Source organism: Stenella coeruleoalba (genome assembly GCF_951394435.1).
Source record: "Stenella coeruleoalba genome assembly, chromosome: 16".
NCBI classification, from domain to species: Eukaryota; Metazoa; Chordata; class Mammalia; order Artiodactyla; family Delphinidae; genus Stenella; species Stenella coeruleoalba.
The window spans coordinates 64,429,118-64,455,282 of NC_137162.1; the positions used below are offsets into that span (position 1 = coordinate 64,429,118).

At 37.6% G+C, this 26,165-nt stretch overlaps 1 protein-coding gene across 14 annotated transcripts in view; it reads left to right on the forward strand.

Moving 5' to 3' along the window:
• Positions 1–26,165, forward strand: part of CTNNA3 (catenin alpha 3) — a 1,677,393-nt gene that overhangs the window by 440,701 nt on the left and 1,210,527 nt on the right. For all 14 annotated transcript variants that reach the window (XM_079899786.1, XM_079899790.1, XM_079899787.1 and 11 more), the window contains one exon: positions 23,481–23,744. In XM_079899786.1, coding sequence (XP_079755912.1) covers positions 23,481–23,744 — 264 coding nt within the window. The remainder of the gene's footprint in view (positions 1–23,480; positions 23,745–26,165) is intronic.

Below are 26,165 nucleotides of genomic sequence, written 5' to 3' on the forward strand. Positions count from 1 at the left end.
TTTGGCATAGTTTGAGAAGGATAGGTATTAGATCTTCTTTATATGTTTGGTAGAACTCCCCTGTGAAGCCATCTGGTCCTAGACTTTTGTTTGCTGGGAGTCTTTTTAAATTGCAAATTCAATTGCATTACTAGTGATCAATCTGTTCAGATTGTCTATTTCTTCCTAATTCAGGCTTGGAAGGTTGTATGTTTCTGGAAATTACTCCATTTCTTCTGTGTTATCCAATTTGTTGGCATATAATTATTCATAGTATTCCCTTATGATTCTTTGTGTCTCTGTGGTATGGGTTGTTATTTCTTGTCTTCATTTCTTACTTTGCTTATTTAGGTCTTTCTTTTCTCCTTGATGAACCTGGCTAGAGGTTTATCAATCTTGTTTATCTTTTCAAAAGTCCAACTCTTGGTTTCATTGATCTTTTTTTGAGACCAATTTTTTTGGTCTCTATTTTATTCATTTCCTCTCTGATCTTTATTTTTTCCTTCCTTCTGCTGACTTCAGACTTTGCCTGTTCTTCTTTTACTCATTCATTTAGGTAGTAGATTAGGTTGTTTATTTGAGTTTTTTCTTGTTTTGGGGGGTAGGAGTGTATTGCTATAAATTTCCCTCTTAGAACTGCTTTTGCTTCTAAGATTTTGAAAAGTTGTGTTTCCATTTTCATTCGTCTCAGGTATTTTCTGATTTCTTCAATGACCCATTGGCTTTTTAGTAGCATGTTGTTTAGTCTCCATGTGTTTGTGCTTTTTCCATTTTCTTTCTGTAATTGATTTCTAGTTTCATACTGTGTGATCAGAAAAAAATGCTTGATAAAATTTCTGTTAAATTTGTTGAGACTTGTTTTGTGGCCTAGTACAGGATCTATCCTTGAGAACATTCCATGTGCACTTGAAAATAATGTGTATTCTGCTGTTTTTGGATGGAATGTCCTGTAGGTATCTATTAAGTCCAGCTGGTCTACTTTGTCATTTATGTGTCATTTAAGATCATTGTTGCCTTATGATTTTCTGTCTGGATGATCTGTCCACTGATGTAAGTAGGGTGTTAAAGTCCCCTACTATTACTGTATTACTGTCAGTTTCTCCCTTTATGTCTGTTAATATTTGTTTTACAAATGTAGGTGTTCTGTATTAGGTGCATATATGTTAAGAGGTTTGATATCCTCTTTTTGTATTTATCCCTTTATCATTACATAATGTCCTTCTTTGTCTTTTGTTACAGAGTTTGTTTTAAAGTCTATATTGTCTGATATGAGGGTAGTAATGGCTACCCTCACTTTCTTGTTGTTTCCATTTGCATGAAATACCTTTTTCCATCCCCTTAATTTCAGCCTGTGTGTGCCTTTCACCCTGAAGGGAGTCTCTTGTAGGTAGCATATTGAAAGGTCTTGTTGTTTTATCCAGTCATCTACCCTATGTCTTTTGATTGGAGCATTTAGTCTATTGACATTGAAAGTAATTATTATTATTATTTTAATATTTATTTATTTATTTGGCTGCGCCAGGTCTTAGTTGCGGCGTGCAGGCTCTTAGTTGCGGCATGCGGGATCTAGTTCCCTGACTAGGAATCAAACCCAGGTCCCCTGCCCTGGGAGCAGGGAGTCTTAACCGCTGGACCACCAGGGAAGTCCCGAAAGTAATTATTGATTAGTATGTTCTTATTGCCATTTTATTACTTGTTTTCTGGTTGTTTTATAATTCTTCTGTGTTCTTTTCTACTTTTTGTTTCTTTATAGTCTGATGATTTTCTTTAGTGGTATGCTTATGTTTCTTTCTCTGTAGTTTTTGTATATATATTGTAAGTTTTTGATGTGTGGTTATTATGGAATTCATATATGTAGACCTGTAATTATATCTACTTGCTTTAAGAAGGTAGTCCTTTAAATTCAAATGCATCCTAAAAGATCTACAAGTTTTTACTCCCCTTTCCCACATTTTGTATTTTTGATGTTATATTTTTTGTCTTTTGTTCTTAATACTAGCTTATTTAAGCGCTTGGTCATCAGCCTTTACAGTCTATTTGCCTTTACTAGTGGCATTTTTCCTTTCCTATAGGCTCTACTTCTTTTTTTTTTTTTTAACATCTTTATTGGAGTATAATTGCTTTACAATGGCGTGTTAGTTTCTGCTTTATAACAAACTGAATCAGTTATACATATATATATGTTCCCATATCTCTTCCCTCTTGCATATCCCTCCCTCCTACCCTCCCCATCCCACCCCTCTAGGTGGTCACAAAGCACCAAGCTGATCTCCCTGTGCTATGCGGCTGCTTCCCACGAGCTATCTATTTTATGTTTGGTAGTGTATATATGTCCATGCCACTCTCTCACTTTGTCACAGCTTACCCTTCCTGCTCCCCATATCCTCGAGTCCATTCTCTAGTAGCTCTGTGTCTTTATTCCCGTCTTACCCCTAGGTTCTTCATGACATTTTTTTTTCTTAGATTCCATATATATGTGATAGCATATGATATTTGTCTTTCTCTTTCTGAATTACTTCACTCTGTATGACAGACTCTAGGTCCATCCAACTCACTGCAAATAACTCAATTTCATTTCTTTTTATGGCTGAGTAATATTTCATTGTTTATATGTGCCACATCTTCTTTATCCATTCATCTGATGGACACTTAGGTAGCTTCCATCTCCTGGCCGTTGTAAATAGAGCTGCAATGAGCACTTTGGGACATGACTCTTCTTGAATTATGGTTTTCTCAGGGTATATGCCCAGTAGTGGGACTGCTGGGTCATATGGTAGTTCTACTTGTAGTTTTTTAAGGAACCTCCATATTGTTCTCCATAGTGGCTGTACCAACTCACATTGCCACCAGCAGTGCAAGAGTGTTCCCTTTTCTCCACACCCTCTCCAGCGTTTATTGTTTCTAGATTTTTTGATGATGGCCATTCTGACTGGTGTGAGATGATACCTCATTGTAGTTTTGATTTGCATTTCTCTAATAATTAATGATATTGAGCATTCTTTCATGTGTTTGTTGGCAATCTGTATATCTTCTTTGGAGAAATGTCTATTTAGGTCGTCTGCCCATTTTTGGATTGGGTTGTTCGTTTTTTTGTTATTGAGCTGCATGAGCTGCTTGTAAACTTTGGAGATTAATCCTTTGTCAGTTGCTTCATTTGCAAATATTTTCTCCCATTCTGAGGGTTGTCTTTTCGTCTTGTTTATGGTTTCCTTTGCTGTGCAAAACTTTGAGGTTTCATTAGGTCCCATTTGTTTATTTTTGTTTTTATTTCCATTTCTCTAGGAGGTGGGTCAAAAAGGATCTTGCTGTGATTTATGTCATAGAGTGTTCTGCCTAGGTTTTCCTCTAAGAGTTTGATAGTTTCTGGCCTTACATTTAGGTCTTTAATCCATTTTGAGCTTATATTTATGTATGGTGTTAGGGAGTGTTCTAATCTCATACTTTTACATGTACCTGTCCAGTTTTCCCAGCACCACTTATTGAAGAGGCTGTCCTTTCTCCACTGTACATTGCTGCCTCCTTTATCAAAGATAAGGTGACCATATGTGCGTGGGTTTATCTCTGGGCTTTCTATCCTATTCCATTGATCTATCTTTCTGTTTTTGTGCCAGTACCATACTGTTTTCCTTACTGTAGCTTTGTAGTATTGTCTGAAGTCAGGGAGTCTGATTCCTTCAGCTCCGTTTTTCATTCTAAAGATTGCTTTGGCTCTTTGGGGCCTTTTGTGTTTCCATACAAATTGTGAAATTTTTTGTTCTAGTGCTGTGAAAAATGCCAGTGGTAGTTTGATAGGGATTGCATTGAATCTGTAGATTGCTGTGGGTAGTATAGTCATTTTCACAATGTTGATTCTTCCAATCCAAGAACATGGTATATCTCTCCATCTATTTGTATCATCTTTAATTTCTTTCATCAGTGTCTTATACTTTTCTGCATACAGGTCTTTTGTCTCCTTAGGTAGGTTTATTCCTAGATATTTTATTCTTTTTGTAGCAATGGTGAATGGGAGTGTTTTCTTGATTTCAGTTTCAGATTTTTCATCATTAGTGTATAGGAATGCCAGAGATTTCTGTGCATTAATTTTGTATCCTGCTACTTTACCAAATTCATTGATTAGCTCTAGTAGTTTTCTGGTAGCATCTTTAGGATTCTCTATGTATAGTATCATGTCATCTGCAAATAGTGACACCTTTACTTCTTCTTTTCCGATTTGGATTCCTTTTATTTCCTTTTCTTCTCTGATTGCTGTGGCTAAAACTTCCAAAACTATGTTGAATAAGAGTGGTGAGAGTGGGCAACCTTGTCTTGTTTCTGATCTTAGTGGAAATGCTTTCAGTTTTTCACCTTTGAGGATGATCTTGGCTGTGGGTTTGTCATATATGGCCTTTATTATGTTGAGGAAAGTTCCCTCTATGCCTACTTTCTGGAGGGTTTTATCATAAATGGGTGTTGAATTTTGTCGAAAGCTTTCTCTGCATCTATTGAGATGATCATATGGTTTTTCTCCTTCAATTTGTTAATATGGTGTATCACGTTGATTCATTTTGCATATATTGAAGAATCCTTGCATTCCTGGGATAAACCCCACTTGATCATGGTGTATGATCCTTTTTATGTGCTGTTGGATTTTGTTTGCTAGTATTTTGTTGAGGATGTTTGCATATATGTTCATCAGTGTTATTGGTCTATAATTTTTTTCTTTTTGTGATATCTTTTTCTGGTTTTGGTATCAGGGTGATGGTTGTTTTGTAGCATGAGTTTGGGAGTGTTCCTCCCTCTGCTATATTTTGGAAGAGTTTGAGAAGGGTAGGTGTAAGCTCTTCTCTAAATGTCTGACAGAATTCGCCTGTGAAGCCATCTGGTCCTGGGCTTTTGTTTGTTGGAAGATTTTTAATCACAGTTTCAATTTCAGTGCTTGTGATTGGTCTGTTCATATTTTCTATTTCTTCCTGATTCAGTCTTGGCAGGTTGTGCATTTCTAAGAATTTGTCCATTTCTTCCAGGTTTTCCATTTTATTGGCATAGAGTTGCTTGTAGTAATATCTCATGATCTTTTGTATTTGTGCAGTGTCAGTTGTTACTTCTCCTTTTTCATTTCTAATTCTGTTGATTTGAGTCTTCTCCCTTTTTTCTTGATGAGTCTGGCTAATGGTTTATCAATTTTGTTTATCTTGTCAAAAAACAGCTTTTAGTTTTATTGATCTTTGCTATTGTTTCCTTCATTTCTTTTTCATTTATTTGTGATCTGATTGTTATGATTTCTTTCCTTCTGCTAACTTTGGGGATTTTTTGTTCTTCTTTTTGTAATTGCTTTAGGTGCAAGGTTAGATTGTTTATTCGAGATGTTTCCTGTTTCTAAGGTAGGAGTGCATTGCTATAAACTTCCCTCTTAGAACTGCTTTTCTGCATCCCATATGTTTTGGGTCGTCGTGTCTCCATTGTCATTTCTTTCTAGGTATTTTTTGATTTCCTCTTTGATTTCTTCAGTGATGTCTTGGTTATTAAGTAGTGTATGGTTTAGTCTTCATGTGTTTGTATTTTTTACAGATCTTTTCCTGTATTTGATATCTAGTCTCATAGTCTTGTGGTCGGAAAACATACTTGATACAATTTCAATTTTCTTAAATTTACCAAGGCTTGATTTGTGATCCAAGATATGATCTATCCTGGAGAATGTTCCATGAGCACTTGAGAAGAAAGTGTATTCTGTTGTTTTTGGATGGAATGTCCTATAAATATCAATTAAGTCCATCTTGTTTAATGTATCATTTAAAGGTTCAGTTTCCTTATTTATTTTCATTTTGGATGATCTGTCCATTGAGAAAGTGTGGTGTTAAAGTCCCCTACTATGAATGTGTTACAGTCGATTTCCCCTTTATGGCTGTTAGCATTTGCCTAATGTATTGAGGTGCTCGTATATTGGATGCATAAATATTTACAATTGTTATATCTTCTTCTTGGATCGATCCCTTGATGATTATGTAGTGTCCTTCTTTGTCTCTTGTAATAGTCTTTAAGTCTATTTTTTCTGATATGAGAATTGCTACTCCAGCTTTTTTTTGATTTGCATTTGCATGGAATATCTTTTTCCATCCTCTCACTTTCAGTCTGTATGTGTCCCTAGGTCTGAAGTGGGTCTCTTGTAGGCAGCTTATATACGGGTCTTGGTTTTGTGTCCATTCAGCCAGTCTGTGTCTTTTGGTTGGAGCATTTAATCCATTTACATTTAAGGTAATTATCGATATGTATGTTCCTATTACCATTTTCTTAATTGTTTTGGGTTTGTTATTGTAGGTCTTTTCCTTCTCTTATGTTTCCTACCTAGAGAAGTTCCTTTAGCATTTGTTGTAAAGCTGGTTTGGTGGTGCTGAATTCTGTTAGCTTTTGCTTTTCTGTAAAGGTTTTAATTGCTCCATCAAATCTGAATGAGATCCTTGCTGGGTAGAGTATTCTTGATTGTAGGTTTTTCTCCTTCATCACATTAAATATGTCTTGCCACTCCCTTCTGGCTTGCAGAGTTTCTGCTGAAAGATCAGCTGTTAACCTTATGGGGATTCCCTTGTGTGTTATTTGTTGTTTTTCCCTTGCTGCTTTTAACATGTTTACTTTGTATTTAATTTTTGACAGTTTGATTAATATGTGTCTTGGCGTGTTTCTCCTTGGATTTATCCTGTATGGGACTCTCTGTGCTTCCTGGACTTGATTAACTATTTCCTTTCCCATATTAGGGAAGTTTTCAACTATAATCTCCTCAAATATTTTCTCAGTCCCTTTCTTTTTCTCTTCTTCTTCTGGGACCCCTATAATTCGAATGTTGGTGTGTTTAGTGTTGTCCCAGAGGTCTCTGAGACTGTCCTCAGTTCTTTTTATTCTGTTTTCTTTATTCTGCTCTGCAGTAGTTATTTCCACTATTTTATCTTCCAGGTCACTTATCCGTTCTTCTGCCTCAGTTATTCTGCTATTGATCCCTTCTAGAGTATTTTTAATTTCATTTATTGTGTTGTTCATCATTGCTTGTTTCCTCTTTAGTTCTTCTAGGTCCTTGTTAAATGTTTCTTGCATTTTCTCTATTCTATTTTCAAGATTGTGGATCATCTTTACTATCATTATTCTGAATTCTTTTTCAGGTAGACTGCCTATTTTCTCTTCATTTGTTAGGTCTGGAGGGTTTTTATCTTGTTCTTTCCTCTGCTGTGTGTTTTCCTGTCTTCTCATTTTGCTTATCTTACTGTGTTAGGGGTCTCCTTTTTGTAGGCTGCGGGTTCGTATTTCCTGTTTTTTTTGTGTCTGTCCCCAGTGGCTAAAGTTGGTTTGGTGGGCTGTGTAGGTTTCCTGGTGGAGGGGACTAGTGCCTGTGTTCTGGTGAATGAGTCTGGATCTTGTCTTTCTGGTGCACAGGTCCACGTCTGGTGGTGTGTTTTGGGGTGTCTGTGGCCTTACTTTGATTTTGGGCACCCTCTCTCCTAATGGGTGGGGTTGTGCTTCTGTCTTGCTAGTTGTTTGCCATAGGGTGTCCAGCACTTTAGCTTGCTGGTCGTTGAGTGAAGCTGGGTGTTGGTGTTGAGATGGAGATCTCTGGGAGAATTTTGCCGTTTGATATTACGTGGAGCTGGGAGGTCTCTTGTGGACTAGTGTCCTGAAGTTGGTTCTCCCACATCAGAGGCACAGCATTGACTCTTGGCTGCAGCACCAAGAGCCTTTCATCCACATGGCTCAGAATAAAAGGGAGAAAAAGTAGAAAGAAGGAAAGAAAGAGGATAAAATAAAATAAAGATACAATAAAATAAAGTTATTAAAATAAAAAATAATTATTAAGAAAAAATATTTTTAAAAAAATAAAAACAAAAACATACAAACGAACAAAAAAACGGACGGACAGAACCCTAGGACAAATGTTGAAAGCAAAGCTTTATACAGACAAAATCTCACACAAAAGCATACACATACACACTCACAAAAAGAGGAAAAAGGGTAAAAATAATAAATCTTGCTCTCAAAGTCCACCTCCTCAATTTGGGATGATTCGTTGTCTATTCAGGTATTCCATGATGCAGCGTACATCAAGTTGATTGTGAAACTTTAATCCGCTGCTCCTGAGGCTGCTGGAAGAGATTTCCCTTTCTCATCTCTGTTCTCACAGCTCCCAGGGGCTCAGCTTTGGATTTGGCCCCACCTCTGTGTGTAGGTCGCTGGAGGCCGTCTGTTCTTCGCTCAGACAGGACGGGGTTAAAGGAGCAGCTGATTCCGGGGCTCTGGCTCACTCAGGCCCGGGGGAGGGAGGGGCACGGAGTGCGGGGCGAGCCTGCGGTGGCAGAGGTCATCGTGACGTTGCACCAGCCTGAGGCTCGCCCTGCGTTCTCCCAGGGAAGTTGTCCCTGGATCCTGGGACCCTGGCAGTGTCGGGGTGCACAGGCTCCCAGAAGGGAAGTGTGGATCGTGACCTGTGGTCGCACACAGGCTTCTTGGTGGCAGCAGCAGCAACCTTAGCGTCTCATGCCCCGTCTCTGGGGTCCGCGCTGTTAGCCGCGGCTCACGCCCGTCTCTGGAGCTCTTTTAAGCACTGCTCTTAATCCCCTCTCCTCGTGCACCAGGAAACAAAGAGGTAAGAGAAAATCTCTTGCCTGTTTGGCAGGTCCAGATATTTCCCCGGACTCCCTCCTGGCTAGCTGTGGCGCACTAGCCCCCTTCAGGCTGTGTTCACGCCGCCAACCCCAGTCCTCTCCCTGCAATCCGACCGAAGCCCGGGCCTCAGTTCCCAGCCCCACCCGCACCAGCGGGTGAGCAGACAAGCCTCTCGGGCTGGTGAGTGCCAGTCGGCACCGATCCTCTGTGCAGGAATCTCTCCGCTTTGCCCTCTGCACCCCTGTTGCTGTGCTCTCCTCCGTGGCTCCAAAGCTTCCCCACTCCGCCACCCGCAGTCTCCGCCCACGAAGGGGCTTCCTAGTGTGTGGAGACTTTTCCTCCTTCACAGCTTCCTCCCACTAGTGCAGGTCCCGTCCCTATTCTTTTGTCTCTGTTTATTCTTTTTTCTTTTGCCGTACCCAGGTACGTGGGGAGTTTCTTGCCTTTTGGGAGGTCATCTTGTTTGGGTTCATCTTGATATCCTCTGTGTTTCCAGTACTTGGATATCTGTTTCCTTTTTCAGTTTTAAGAAGTTTTCAGTCATAATTTCATCAAATACAATTTCAACCCTTTTTCTCTCTCTTCTCCTTCTGGACCCCTATAATGCGAATGTTGGTACACTTAATACTGTCCCACAGATCTCTTAAACTGCTCTCATTTTGCTGCTCTGATCGGGCAGTTTCCATAATTCTGTCTTCCAGATCACTTTTGCATTTTTCTGTATCACCTAGTTTGCTGTTAATTCCTTCTAGTGTATAGTTCATTGCTGTTATTGTATTCTTCAATACAATAACTGACTGGTTCTTTTTAATATTTTCTAGTTCCTTGTTAATATTCTCACTGTGTTCATCTATTCTTTTCCCTAATTCCATTAGCATCCTTATTACTGGTGTTGTAAATTCTTTATCTGGTAAATTATTTATTTCTGTTTCATTAGTGTTCCCCCCCCCGCCCCGCCCAGGCTTTGTTCTTCTCTTTCAATGAGACCAATTTCTCTGTCTTCTCATTTTGCTTAACTTTCTTTGTCTCTATGAAATTAGGTGAAACAGTGATGCATTGCAGTCTTGAATGTGTCCTTATGTGGGAGTGTTCTTATACAGCATGTATGTGCCCAGTGGCTTTGGTGGGAGAGAGAGCTGGATTTGATGTGAACAGAAGTCACATCTTTCCTCAGGGTGTGCTGGCAGTTCTCATTTTGGTAGGAGGTGGGATAGGAGTTGGAGGGGCTAGGGCTGGACCCAGGTGTGATTTGGGTCTTCCTCTCTGCTTGATGGCTGTCACTGCCCTATTGGGAGCAAGGTCAGGTCTCAAGTTGCTGGAGCAGAAGCCCTGAGGGTTAGGTCCAAGGTGGCTCCATTCCCTTTAAGTTTGTACCCCTCCCCCTCCCAGCATTGGCACCCTCACCCCAGAAAGGAACAGTGCTGGAACAAGAGGGGCTGGTGTGGGCACTCAGTGCATGTTCAGGTGTGGGCTGTGGTGGTGAGGCCTGGGTCAGAGATCTGTACTGCTTCTGATGTGCTGCCTGTATAAGCACCAGTAATGGCTGCCCTTACCCTACTCAGACGCTGCTTTGAGTCTAAGCCACCTTTGTCTCTCATAGCTGGGCTCTTTCTTCTGTCTCTGCCACAGGGCAAGGAGCTATACCCAGGAGCTATGCCACAGGGCAAGTGGGGCCTGTGTGGGCACTTGGCATGTGTTGGGGCACAGGCTGTGGCGGTCTGGCTGCAGACAGAAATGGGGCTTTTTCTGATGAGTTGACTGTGTCAGCGTTAGTAATGGCTGTCCCCACCCTTCTCAGATGCTGCTTCAGGTCTGAGACACATCTGTGTCTCACAGCTAAGCTCCCAAGCAGGGCTGGAACACTCAGTAGCTCAGGTTGAGGTGCACACAGAGCGGTGTAGGAAATCTGCCCCCTCTGCTCTGCTTCAGGAACAAGTGAGTGTGCACAGACTCCTCATGAATGGAGTTTACGGCTTTAGCTGTTACATTAAGGTGCATGATCCATGTTGAGTTAATTTTTGTGTATGGTATGAGGCAGGGGTTCAGCTCCTTTCTTTTGCATGTAAATATACAGTTGTCCCAGCACTGTTTATTGAAACGACTACTTATTCTTTCTGCATTGAGTTGTCTAGACACCTTTGTTGAAAATTAATTGACTGTGAATTTAAAGGTTTATTTTTGAACTCTCAATTCTATTGATCTATATGTCTATTCTTATGCCAGTAACACACTTTCTTGTAGCTTTTTAGTAAGTTTTGAAATTGGAAAGTGTGAGTCCTCCAGTTTTGTTCTTTTTAAAGATTACCTTGGTTATTTTGTGTTCCTTGCATTTTCATATGAATTTTAGGTTTATCTTGTCAATGTCTGCAAAAAATACAGCTGGCATTTTGATAGGAGTTGTACTGAATTTAGAGTTTAATTTGGGGGAATATTGCAGTCATAACAATATTAAGTCTTCCAGTCCATGACATGGAAAGTCTTTCCATTTATTTAAGTCTTTTAATGATGTTTTGTAATTTTCAGTGTAGAAGTCTTGCACTTATTTTGTTAGATTCATTACTAAATATTTTATTTTTGATTCTATTGTATATAATATTGTTTCCTTAATTTTATTTTTATACTGTTCATTGCAAGTGTATAGATATACGATTCATTTTTGCACATTAACATTGCATCCTGCAACCTTGCTCATCTCATATATTAGCTCTATTTTTTTTTTTAGTGAATTCCTTAGGATTTTCTGTATACCAGATCATCTTATACTCAAATAGATAGTTTTACTTCTTTTCCAATTTAGATGCCTTTTATTTATTTTCCTTACTGAATAGAAGTGAAAGAGGATATTCTTGTCGTATTCCTGATCACAGGGAGAAAGCATTTAGACTTTCACCATTAAGTATGATCTTAACTGTGGGTTTTTCATAGATCCCCTTTATCAGGTTGAAGAATATTTTTTTTGACTGAAATTTAATGTCTCTGAGTATTTATTCCTTACCAATCCTACAATGAATAAAAATGGGAATGAAAGTTCAACTCACATTTGGGTAGTAAGAGCTAGAGAACCTTGAGGAACGTAGCTGGACAATTAGACCAAGGGTGATATACTGTCATTTTTCTTGTGCATTATGCTTTTAAAAGAGGTGATATGATGAAACTGGGTCTTCCTAGTAAGGTAATTTTTTTCATACTTATTGTAGAAATGGTCCTCCTCTATTAAATTACTTTTTAGAAATCATACCTCATGGCTATAAGTGTCTCATGAGTTTGGGTAATGCTCAGTATTTAGTGTGAACTATAGTTTTTCTAAATCATTTATGTGGCAATCCTTTATCTTAGACTTGAATGACCATTGCTATACATTTATAAGATATTTAGTGATGTTTAACATCAAAGGTAGCCTTATGCTTCATTTGGGCTATAGAGGTATTTGTGATATAGTTAGTCATAAAGTCATCTTGATGGCAATAAATAAACCAAGGGGTTCTTGCTGACTCTGGTGTGCTATATAGAATGCATTTTCGAATGGTTTATTTCTGCATTAGAGGAAAACACCAACCTTCTGGGGGTTGTCCACATTCCAGCATCTTGTGTCTGTTGTATTTATGATGGAAACAAGGCTAAAAAAGAGTATTTAGTCATCTGCTGTTTCCATTTGGTGCTAAACACATACTTTTCTCTAGAGTGCAAGAATGCTAATTTATTTCATGTACCAGGGTGGATTGCAGCCATTCCTGGAGACATGAGTATTTAAATTGGCAAAAACTAAACAGCGAATACTCTGCATATAGAAGATACGTTCTCAGTATCTAGTTCTTGAGTAAGGCAAAATCTTTGTTAATTCGGGATCTGGATTTTAAATACAACTTACCTTCTAATAAGCAGGCATATACAATTGACCTTTCAACTACAGCCACAGCCATTATGTTTTGAGTTTAGAAGCTTTTTCTATGCATTCTGGTAAGTATGAAATATGACATAAGTAAAACTCACAAGTAAATTGTGAGCTATCCAGGTAAACATGTTCTGAGATCTGTCTTTGGAATGAGAGATAAAAGGGAGCAATAGTTTTGTACTATCTATTTCTGTGCCCTTTATCTGTCTTCTCAGGTATAACTAGACAGTTTCTGGCATTTTATTCCCATATGTGATAGGATAATTTTTATATGTGTGAGATGTTTCAAATTAATTGCAAGTTTTTAATTTGAGTTGATGTTCATTCATTCATTAATAAACATTTGTCAGATACCTTTCATGTGCCCTCATGGAGCTTACATTCCAGTGAAGAAGACAGAAAACAAACATGGTAAATAACTATAATATAAAGTATATTAGTGATAAATAGTAGTAAGAAGAAAATAAAGCAGGGAAAGAAGTATGGCATGTTGAGAGTGAAATTGTTGGATGAATTTTTAGATAGAGTGGCTAGAGGAGGTCTCACTGAAAAGTTGATTTTTGAGTAAAGACTCAAAAGAAGTGAGAGAGTGAGCCAGTCATGGATCCAGAAGAGTGTTCCAGCAATGGGATGGCCTAGGGTAGGGATGGGATATTCCTAGATTTTTAGAGAACCAGCAAGGAGGTCCATGTTGCTGGATCACAGTGAACAAAGGGAGTAGTAAGGATGAGGTCAGAAAGATATATAGGATGGTTTGAGCAAAGCAGTGACATGATGACTTGCTAGAAGTGATAAGATGCCAAATTCTAGATAAATGAGGGTAAAGGTGATAGAATTTGCTGACAGACTAGATGTGAGATTTGAGAGAAAGAGAAGTAAAGGCTGACAACAAGGTTTTTGGTTTGGTCAACTGAAAGAACTGCTACTGAACTGGTGAAGACTGGTAGTAGTGGTTTGAGGGGTATTTTCAGGAGCTCAGGTTTTGATATGCTATGTTTGAGAAGCATATTAGAGAGCCAGCTGACTTTTGTGTGAGATTTTTTGGCTCTCTTTTACCTGGTGCATTTTGAAATGCTCACCTGCCTCTCTATGAAGCAGTTCCTAACCTATGCATGCTTTTCCTTACACTTCCTATAGTAATTCTGATCTATTCCAACATTTTATTTTAGCATATTATTATTTAACAATTTCTAGAGAGCAGAGGACTTCAGAGTGGGTGCTTATTTTTACTTTGTATTTCCTTCTAGCTCTTAGTTCAGTTCCACTGTATAAATACTTCTTGAAATCAGTATCTAAGAATACTCAAAAGTTAACAAGATTATTAACCTAAATTATTTCTGTTTTCCTCAATCAGATGGATCTGATTGTTGGTCAAGGTAGGGAGCACTAACTTAACTTTCTGAAAAGCATGGCAAATATGGGATATCTTACATGCATTTCCTCAAGGTCTTGCCTCCTGCTGGGGAATGTAATTAGAAATCAGATATTTTTCAGAACAACCTGGGATACACAGCAATAAGTACTGAATGGCACACTTACATGTAAGTGCTAAAAACTGTCATCAACAGCTAGTCCAGAACACTTGGAAGAATAGTTCATAGGCAAATCTAGTTAGCCTAATTGGGAACACAATTAAAGAAGAACATTTCCATTCTAGAATGAGTATACCTTAGCTTTTTGCAGTTGTGATTTCCTTTTCCAAAATTCAAAATTTTATCTCATGGAAAAGTAAATTATCTTAAGGCAGTAACCCTCAAAGTTTTCTCATGTCTTTAAAGTTGTATTATTAATTCATTGGTCATTCTGTGCCAGCTCCTATACAAGGCCCAGGGAATGAAAGAATTAAGACATCATTTTGGCTCCAATAGGAACTCTTAATTCAGTGAGAGACACAGATGTATCCATGAATAAATATAGCAAATGGTAATGGTTTAATAAATCCTAGATTAGTGCTGTGTAAGTACTATTGGAACACATGAGTGTGTCCGTGGATGACAGAACATGAGAATCCAAATTGTCTTGAAGGATGAATGGACATATAGCAGGAGATATGCGGGGAGGCAGGGACATAGCTCATGCAAAGGCACCTGTAGAACCTCATGTGATTCTGTGTGGCTGGAGAAAAGGGTGCCTGTGAGAGAAGTGGTAGAATGTAAGGCTAGAGAGAGAAGCTGGAGTCCAGATCATGCTTGTCTGTAATAAACAATATGAGAGATATTGTGTTAATTAACAGTCACTTGAAAAATTTAAATTGGGGAGTGAGGATCATATTTGAAGTTTAGAGAGACTCCTCTGATTGTGTTACTAACAAAATATCGTATTAGTCAAAAAGTTGTCTTTAATATTTCTCTAATTTGTTCTGTCCTCTGTGTTTTCACAAGCACTTCCTCTGTTTTCTCCCTAATCATTTTCCCACTAGACTACTACTAGTAATGAGGATGAGAACAAAGGGTACTTACTGGAGAAATATTTAATGAGGAGAATAACAGATCTCACCTAATGGCTGGGATGAAGGAATGGAAGGGTCAAGGATATTCCTTAAGTTTATTGTTAGTCAGCTGGATATTGGGGCCCTTCAGTCTGAGAATGTTGGAGGAGAAACATATTTGGGAGTGTGTATAAGAAAAGCAATGGGTTCAATTTTGGGCATGTATATTTTGAGATCCAACTTGAGTTATGCTCCTGGAGCTCAGTAGAGAGATCACTACCTGTCAATTTAAATTCAGTATTGTCATTTAAGGAGACAGGGGAGAAATATTTAAGGAGGGAATATGGCCAATAGTTTGTTGTATAGAGAGAGGTCAAGTAAGAAAATGCTGGAAAAATGTTTCACATTAAATTAGGTAACCTCATTAATACCCTGTGAGGTATTAATTATTATTAATAATAATTATTAAATATTATATTATTAATTATTTAATAATTATTAATTATTATCCCCATTTTGTAGCTGAAGTAAGGTTAATTATTACAATCAAAAGCTCCTGCTATTGGAGTGCTTTTGTGTTGGAATTGTAACCCCAAAGTTCCTTCTATTTTCCTGATGAGACAGACTTCCCGCCTTGGAGTTGCTCAGCGTTTGCCTCATTTCACCCTTAGCTTTTAAGTCACACCTTGTAGCAGGTTTTTCAAGCCTGTTGAATTAAACGTAAAAGCCAAAAAGTTTTTTGCTCTGGGAAAAGCAACCATTAAGTTATCACTACTAAGATGCTATGTTTAGAGTTGTTATTTTATCAAAGGTAGATTACAATAGTGAAGATGATACTTATTAATTTTACTCTTTCATCATGTATCATTCACTTATATTTTGGGGCAAACTAAATGACCTTATCAATCACATTTGAATTTAGTGTTATAATTTTTGCCTGAGGTTATCTTATTAGTCTTATTCTGAAACTCAATTAAGGAATAAGTTTCTAATCTGCGTTATATTAGGTGTGACAGTTATTTGTCAAGAAGGTATGGCTGAAATGTGTATTTTCTTTTGGGCTACTACAGAACTGTAGGGTTTTAGGAAAGTCCTTAGACAGACTTTGTGAGAGATAATGAAGCTACTGACAATAACAAAAAGAATAGCATTGGGTAGAAAGAGTGGTAAGACAGGAGCCAATCCTGGATCTTGTTTATAGCTGGGCCATTAAATGAGAAAGAATAGAGAGTGCTTTCATGTAGGAAGCATTATAGCTATTTAATAAATGTTGGCTTTCTTAAAAACAATTACCACTACCACTTTTTATTAATTAAAAAAAATAATAGCACTTTTTGTATCTCCTCATGGGATTCTTTGTGAAAGAGTGACTGGAAACATGTTAAACAGGATAAGCCACTCCATGAACGTAAGGGATTATTAACTAGGAAGTTGCATCAACATCTCTGAGTTTGGATCCCATTTATACTAAATGATGCTATTTGCTTTCTTAGATGCACCAGAATATTTGGAAAATGGTGATTTATTTCTGACAAGTGAGTCACAGAAACTTAAATAAGGAATTGTAGGGATAATGATATTTATTGATCCTTGACTAGATGTTAAAATCCAACTTAACTCCCATTGGTGTTAATTAATCTATACGGGAAAAGTTTTCTGATTTATGGATATTTGAATTTTGTTAGATTAAGTGATGAAGTATACACACAAATGGAAGGAAAGCATGAAGTATAGCAATTAGATCTTACTGAAGTAGCTCATTATTTTTATGTTTTTCTGCTTATTCTTTTTCCTTTAATCATGACACATGACTTCAGATAGAATTTTTTTAGGTATAAATTCAAGGCAAATAATAGATGAATACATAGTATTGTATTTGTTTCAGATAGATAGAAAATGAAATGAATATAGTGTGTTTCTGAACTTTACATATACATTTTCTTAACTGACACAGTAGTCTGCATTAGAATTAAGTAATATTGCTTTCCTAGGAGGTTCCTTTGGAGGTATTAATATTCACTTTGGTGTATTACAACTACTTAAGACATGCATTAATGGCCCAGAGTATATACTTTGGGGATATCTTGATACAATCATTATATGGTTTCTTAGTTTTCTATTTGAATTTGAAGAATTCTTTAATTTTCTCCTTTATTGAATTTGTCCTACTAACATGAAATAGAAAATGGGAAATAAGTGTAGAAAAGCAGTGAAGATCTCTCTCTGCTGCTTAACAATGTTTTGATTGTAAAATCTTGCATATTTTCAATCTTTTTTTTTTTTTTCCTTCAGAACCTTCTTTTTATCTCTGTAGTCTACTCTTGTTTCACCATCCTATATCCCTCAGCTCAGTTAAGGCTAAGTATTCAACTTCCTAATTTATTTTGGAGAAAAACATTTAAATTAGCAGGTGTTTGCACTATTTTGTTTTCTGATAGAACATGAAGCTGCCCACTGACCAATGATGCAGTTAGCAGGCAACATCTTGGCAGAGAGAAGATTGGGGATAGAAGTCAACCAAGAATGGAATCCAAATAGCAAATTATCCATCAGGCTTTTCTCTGCATGTCTTCTTAGTCTTAAGAAAACAAAACTACGGGCTTCCCTGGTGGCGCAGTGGTTGAGAGTCCACCTGCCGATGCAGGGGACACGGGTTCGTGCCCCGGTCCGGGAGGATCCCACATGCCGCGGAGCAGCTAGGCCCGTGAGCCATGGCTGCTGAGCCTGCGCGTCCGGAGCCTGTGCCCCGCAAAAGGAGAGGCCACAACAGTGAGAGACCCGCGTACCGCAAAAAACAAAAAAAAAAGAAAAAAAAAACTACTCTTTATGATCTCCCTTCCCTCCACTACCAGAGAAGTGGGTTTGTCAGCTCCAGAAACTTCATTCTTCATTTAAACACCTGGAAGAGAAACTCAGTAATTTGCATGTAGTTCTGCTTTGTTGAGCAGAGTATCTGCTGAGCTATTCTACTTGGGCAGGGAGGTAGCTTAGTAAGGAAGTTTTCTCTGATTTTTTGAAATGTGGGTTTGTTCAAGGGTATGTGGAATCAATTGTTGTGAAAATCCTTTAGCTTTGCCCTTTCTGATGGCTAAGCTATCGGAGCTTTCCTTTTTTATTTTTCAAACATTTAGATTTTTTTCTTTTTTAGACAGAAGCCCTTAAGTTGGTAGAAGATACTTGCAAATGGACTGCATATCCAATGTTTTCATCCTTCCCTAAATATCATGGGAAATGTAACATGACAGGTCTATAGCTTATTTATACCAGTGAATATTTGCTTGGCTTTATTAACACTTTTGTTTTGTCTGATTTTGTATAAACTTTAAAAACTGAAGTATAACATATGTACATAAAAATGTACAGCTTATACACATACAGGTCAATGAATTCTCCAAGCCAAACACACCACCTGCAAGGTAACTAGCACCCAGATCAAGAAACAGAAAATTACCAAAATTCAAAAGATCCCTTATGCCCGTTTCCAGTCTCTAATCGCCCCTCAAGAATAAACACTATTCTGATTCCTAAAACTATAGATTAGTTTTGCCTGAGTTTGAACTTTATATAGATGGAATCAAGTAATATGTACTCTTTCGTGTCTGGTGTTTTTCATTCCATATTTCGTATTGTAGCATGTAACTGCATTTTGTTCATTCTCATTACTTTGGGTTGTCCCTAATTTGGGGCTCTATGAAGAGTGTTTCTATGAACACTTTTATATGTCTTTTAATGAACATATGAAAATATTTCTGTAAGAGTGTATCTTCTCCCAGGAGTGGAATAGAGCTGGTTCATACACATTCATTAATATATACATATGTTTAGCTTCGGTAGGCACTGCTGGTTTTCCAAAGCAGTTATATCAATGGCTTCACTAACATTTGATGTACAGATAGGTATAATTTAATTTTACTCTTTAGCTTTCTGTGGCATTATCATGTACAAGTTTGTCTAGACTCTCCGGATTATGTATATTTTCCACACATTTGATTTCTTGGAATAATCATATCCCAAGTTTCTTATCCTTTCTGAGCATAACTTTCTCTTACTTATTTCTTATTCATTTGTCTATTTGTTTCTTCAAAAAAATGATTAAGTTCCTAATACATGCCATGTACTACTAGATAATGGATAAAAAATAAATAAGTTATAGTGCTTTCATTCAAGGGAAGTATAATGAAGTGAGAGAGACAGCAATATGAATATATATATATACATTTTATTAACATCTTTATTCTTTTTTTTTTTACATCTTTATTGGAGTACAATTGCTTTACAGTGGTGTGTTAGTTTCTGCTTTATAACAAAGTGAATCAGTTATACATATACATATGTTCCCATATCTCTTCCCTCTTGTGTCTCCCTCCCTCCCACTCTCCCTATCCCACCCCTCTAGGTGGTCACAAAGCACCGAGCTGATCTCCCTGTGCTATGCAGCTGCTTCCCACTAGCTATCTATTTTACATTTGGTAGTGTATATATGTCCGTGCCACTCTCTCGCTTTGTCCCAGCTTACCCTTCCCCCTCCCCATATCCTCAGGTCCATTCTCTAGTAGGTCTGTGTCTTTATTCCCATCTTACCCCTAGGTTCTTCATGACATTTTTTTTTTCTTAGATTCCATATATATGTGTTAGCATACGGTATTTGTCTTTCTCTTTCTGACTTACTTCACTCTGTATGACAGACTCTAGGGAGGTGGATGGAATAGATATCTTTTTAAGTGATTTCACTCAAATCTAAAAAGCTTCATCTTTGATCTGTTGTTTCTAGATTTAGTAAAGAAGTCCATTAACAACTTGTCAAATTCATTCATTATGTCTAGGTTATTAAAAAATCATGTGTATTCCAATATAAATTTCACTTTTTTGAAGTAAACAGACCCCATATTTTTAACTCCCTCATACAGAAGTCATCCTGTCTTCCAAATTGCTTTTCTTAAAAACATTTCTTTAATTCTTTTTTTTTAAAGTATAGTGACCGTAATTATCCACAGTACTTTGGGTCCTAAACTCTAGGGTGTGCATGTGTTTTTGCTTGCTGCTTTGGTTTTTGGAGAGTTCAGTATCTTCTGATGTCCTTCTTGGTAATTTACAATACATATTTAGCTTCTTAGTCTAGAACACAAAATGTTCAGGTTTATATCTTCAAGAAACAACTTATGATGAATCCTAGGTTCTTCTCCTTATTGTAACATTCATCCTGGGTGAAGGCCCTGTAACCTTCACACACATGACTTTGGCTCCCAGCTATGAGTTAGTGATTCACAGATCTCTATTTCTAGCTTAAGTCTAGATCCATGTATAGTATATTTTAATTTGGATATTATGCTGGCATCTCACATTTCACAGATGACAAAAAGTACTTTACCTTTCTCTTGCAAATGCATTATTCATTCTGTATTCTCCATCTGGCTGAATGCATCACGATGTGCACAATGGTGAAAACAATTTTCTAGATGCTTCTAGATACCTCCACCCCCTTCCATCTAAGTATCACAGAGTCTTACTGTTTTTGCCTCCTAAATATTTCTGGATCCATCCTACTACAGCCTAGCAATAGTGTTCAGCGTTCAGGCACTCATTGTCTTTTACCTGGATTATTGCCTGGTCTCCCTGACTGAAATTTCATTCTCTCTAATCACTAAATGGTCACTGCTAGAGCAATCTTTGAAAGTACACATCTGAGCTTGTTTCTCTCGCAGTTCCTTAACATGGCATCTGCCTGCGTTTCTAGCTGGATTCATCACCATTCCTGCTTAGCGTCCCTATACTTGTAGTGCCACCTGCAGTAGCATGCATACTCCTTGCTCTGTTATGCCTCAGGCCTTTGCACATGCTGTTTTCCTTTTTTTTGGCACATGTCCTTTATTCATTTATTTTTTTAACATCTTTATTGGAGTATAATTGCTTTACAATTTTGTGTTAGTTTCTATTGTATAACAAAGTGAATCAGCTATACATATACGTATATCCCCGTATCTCCTCCCTCTTGAGTCTCCCTCCCACCCTCCCTATCCCACCCCTCTAGGTGGTCACAAAGCACCGAGCTGATCTGCCTGTGCTATGCGGCTGCTTCCCACTAGCTATTTATTTTACATTTGGTAGTATATATAAGTCCATGCCACTCTCTCACTTCATCCCAACTTACCCTTCCCCCTCCCCGTGTCCTCAAGTCCATTCTCTACATCTGCGTCTTTATTCCTGTCCTGCCCCTATATTCTTCAGAACCTTTCTGCTTTTTTTTTAGATTCCGTATATATGTGTTAGCATACGGTATTTGTTTTTCTCTTTCTGACTTACTTCACTCTGTATGACAGACTCTAGGTCCATCCACCTCATTACAAATAACTCAATTTTGTTTCTTTTTATGGCTGAGTAATATTCCATGGTATATATGTGCCACAACTTCTTTATCCATTCCTCTGTCCATGGACACTTAGGTTGCTTCCATGTCCTAGCTAAGAACAGTGGGTAGACAGCTACTTCTGTCTTCCCTACATCTTGTAAAACAGTTAATTACCCCCAAATCCTGCATGAAGTAGCAGACAGCCTTTATTTTCAGAAAGGAAGGAGCTAAAAATATAGTAGTGCTGCCATTTATTAACCTCAGGTAACATTATCCGAAGGTAGCAGAGTCATGGGATTTGCCATCAGAAGACTTAGGTTTACATCTGTTCTTTTATCAGCCTTTTAATCTCCTTAGACTAAATACTCATTTAGTTAAAATGGGGCTAATAACACCAGCCTTATTGCCTTAAAGGGTGTTGTGATGGTCAGTGAGATACTATCCAGAAGCACTTTATAAATTATAAGTCATTATACAACACAGGTCCTCACATCCTTGTGTAGTAGCAAATAAGAGAAATCCTTCCCACACAGGAAAGAGTATAACATAGCTGTTAGGATCATGGCTTAGCAGTTGCACTGACTTGGGTTACAATGCAAGAAATGCCACCATTTAGCTTTGTCAGTTGGCTCATGAACTCAGTCTCTCTAGATATCAGTTTTCTCATCTTTAAAAGGGAGAATAATATGTATCATGAGTTGTTATAAGGATTACATGAGATATTGTATGTGGAATGCATAAGTTATTGTTAAGTTCGCTTGAATTAGTTTTCTTTAAAATAAACTTTTTATTTATATTAATAATTTTAGATTTCCAGAAAGGTTGCAATGATAGTACAGAAATTTCCCATCCACTTTTCTTCTGATTTCCTTCATTGTTAATGTCTTACATTAGCCACAATGAACAAACATTGATGCATTACTATTAACTAAACTCTGGGCTTTTTTTGGAATTCATCAGTTTTCCCATTAATGTCTTTTTTTCTGTTCCAGGATCTGATCCAGGGTTCTATGCTGCATTTAGTTATCATGTCTCCCCAGTTTCCTCTGGTCTGTGACAGTTTATCAGTCAGTCTCTTTGTTTTTTGTGACCTTAACAGTCTTGACGGATACAGTCCAGGTATCATGTAGGATTTTCCCCAGTCTGGTTTTGTTTGTTGTTTTCCTCATGATTAGACTGAGACTGTGGGCTTTTGGAGAGAATTCCAGACAGATGGAGTACTCGTCTTGTCACAACATATCAAGGAGCACTCGCTAGCCATGTGACATCACTGATGATGTTAACATTCATCTCTTGGTTAAAGGAGTACTTGCCAGGGTTTTTCACTGTATATTGAGCTAGTTTTAACCAGTTGTCACTTATATAGGACTTTCTCTTTCCTCTCCTCCCACTGTTTGAAATGCTTTTCATTTATATTTATTGCAAATGTCATCTCTGAGGAAATATCTTCTCTGACCACCCAAGCTAAAGAGCTTCTCTTCTCAAGTCAGTCAGTGTTGTGTTTTCTCGATAGCATTTTTCATTACCTGAAATTGTCTTATGTATTGGTTTTACCTAGTTTATCTGTTTGTCTTTAGGCCCCCTCCCCCTCAAACAAGAACATAAGCTTCAGGAGAACAAGGTCCTTTCAGGATTGTTCACTTCTGTGCACTTGACATCTAAGCACAAGGGCTAGCATATACTAAATGCTCACTAACTATTTGTTTGAATAAATGTCAAAGAAAGAAAAATCCAGGATTAACTTATTAGCAAGTATTTCTGAAAAAGAGTGGAAGATAGCTGAATGGTGGGAAGTTTAATTTAGTATTCTTAACTTAATTGGTGTAGTTTTAACAAAAAGGTTCAATGCAATCATCACCATCTATGCAAATAAGTAATCAGCATCCTTGTAATTCAAGCTGTCTTATAATTCACTTCATAATGTGAAAGCCAAAGTATTTTTCTGACTTATAAGTATATGACTGACAAATGTAAGAGTTACTCAGTTACCACACATCTGTACCATTGTGACCTTTATTTGCTATGGCTTAGCTTTCCTATTACAGAAATTTTAACAGAATCAGTAGGAGTATAGAAATAATTTATGCCCTTTATTTTAACTTATCGTTATGAATTCCTAGTGTCTATTATCTTTTCATTTATATTGGCAGAAAAATAGAGTTTCTTGGCATAAATCTTTCTTCCATAACCTCTCTTTTTATTTCTTTCCTCAGGACCTAAAATCTCCAAACCAGAGGGATGAAATTGCAGGTGCCCGGGCCTCATTGAAGGAGAACTCCCCCATATTGCATTCAATTTGTTCAGCTTGTTTGGAACATTCTGATGTCGCTTCCCTCAAAGCCAGCAAGGACACAGTTTGTGAAGAAATTCAGAATGCCCTCAATGTAATTTCAAATGCTTCGCAAGGCATCCAGAATGTGTTAGTCCCACCAGAACCTCAGGCAGCAACCCTGGGAAGTGCCCTTGATGAGCTTGAGGTAAGTTGAGAGAAAATTAAAATGTGATTTGATGTACCAATATGAAAATTAATAGATGGGTGTTCTCAGATCCTTGGGTTGGAGTTCAGAGTATGAGTAAATAAAAATCCAGTGACCTAATCAGTCTCTATCATTGTCTGTGTTTTCCAAAGAATTGAATAGCAGGACACTATTCCATCAGTAAACTTCTGATTCCTTTACATCTCTGCCAAGGAAGCCAATGCATTTAAATTGGGATTGCTAATTACATTGAAATGATGACTTTATTTTACACAGATCAATTTATGAAATGTAGGATTTATTCATTCCACAAATACTTATTTTTGGCGCTGTTCTTTATGCTTGGGATACAATTGAGTGCTGCTCTCTTGAACTCCTCACATTTTAGTTTGGACCAGAGTGGCTAGTGCATATTAAGGCTAAATTTTGTAAGTAGAGCCAACCGGATTTGACAAAATGGTTGTGGGGTGTAAGTGAAAAGGGAAGAGTCATGGCTGGTGTTGCAGGTTAGCTCCTCTAGAAGCACACACTGGACAGAATTTGGGATACAAGGTGTTATTAGGAATCAACATGTGTGAGGGGAGAGGAAGGGAGCAGGACTGAGCAGAGGAAGAAGTCTACCTGTGAGCCAGACCCACAAAGCCACCAATGAGTAGGGAGCTCTGGAGAGAGTGGTAACCTCAAGAAATAGCCAGGCCCAGGCCTCTTTCAATCACTGGAAGCAGGTCACCCTACCCTGGGAAGGGTCTTACCTGTAGGCAGGGGGGCTGGGGATAAGCCCTCTGCAGCTGCTGCAGACCCTGAAGGAACTGACAGCTGGGGGGCCATCTGCTGGCCTCACCCTCCACAGGTAGGCAACAAGTCCTGCCTGGAAGGGGGATGTGGGCAGTAAACCTCTGTGTCTACCACAGATAATTACAAGGGTTTTTTGTTGTTGTTGTTTGTTTTTTGGCTTGAGCAACTGGATGGATTAAGTTTTTATCAACTATGATGGGGAAGACTGTGGGTGAAGCCATTTTTGAGAGGAAGATCAGCAACTCAATTTTCAACATGTTGAGTTGAGAGATTTGTTAGACATTCCAGTATGATGTCAAAGATCATTGGTTATCCAAGTCAGATAAGTACTTGCTTAATGGAAGACAACACAGTGTAATGCTTAAAGATAAGGGATCAGGAGCCCAGATGCCTGAGTTCCTATCCCAGGTCTGGTGGATACTGCCCGTGTGACCTTAAGCAAGCTATTTTATTGAACTCTCAGTTTTCTTACCTATAAATTGAGGATAATAATAGGACCTATATCTTAGTGTTGTCTGTGTCAGTGAATTAATAATACATGTAAAAATGCTCATAGCAGTGACTGGCACATAGTAAGAGCTCAATAAATCTTAGCTTTCACTATTTGTTGTGGAGGTGACTATTTGGCAGAAGATTCTTCCATAATCAAGAAATCAACACAATTAAAATTACTAAAGTTTTACTGATAACTTAAAAAAATAAACACATAACCTATAATTCCTATATGTTCTTAACATTATTACTGTCACAATAAACTTATTAGATATCTAATTCATTTAAGTTTAGAATAGCCTTTCCATATGCTTTTCCTTTAGTTACATGTCTTAAACAGGTTTCTTCATTTCTAACCTAACATTATTAAATTCCTAATTTTTGGCATCAATGAAAAAATCTGTTAACTTCCTAATTATTAGCATTTATGTGAAAATCTTAGCACCTATTTGTCTAACTAAGGTAGAAAATTAGTGGTGATTCTTTAATAATACCCCATCATGTAAATGTTTGCCCTGTGTAATGAGTACTCAGTAAACTTGTCTATTAGATGAGCATTCTGTCTTCACAGTAAGATTGAAAACACACTGTGGGCAAGATTATGTTTCTAACTAATTTTATACCAGTGATACTAGCAGAACATTAGGTCCCCCATACATTAATATGTAACATTTCTTGATAGCTAAACACTTAACATAAATTTATCACTTAATTGTTACAGTGTCCATATATGTTTTTTTCTTGTTTGTTTTACAGAAAATAAAACTGAGACTTATGTATGCTTTTTAACTTGCTCAAGTCAGAAGGCTAGTGAGTGGTAGTAACCAGGATGTGAATCTAGTATGTCTGAGTCTAGAAGATATTTCCAACTTCTGTATTATACTGAATTCTCACAGGTAGAGCTTAATGTGGTTAATCAAAATTCAACAAAACTTGTTCTACGATTCTTAGTTTATTGGAACTATCAGAGAAATTATATATGTAACCCAGTCCAAAAGATGGCATAACTTTTTAGTGAAAAATTATTTTTTGGGTACCTGGGTTATTTAAGTAGAAGTAGTCTGTGTATGAGGAGTGACTAGTATTGTGAGGTGAAATTTGCAAGAGTGGGTAGATGGGATTGTGTATCACATT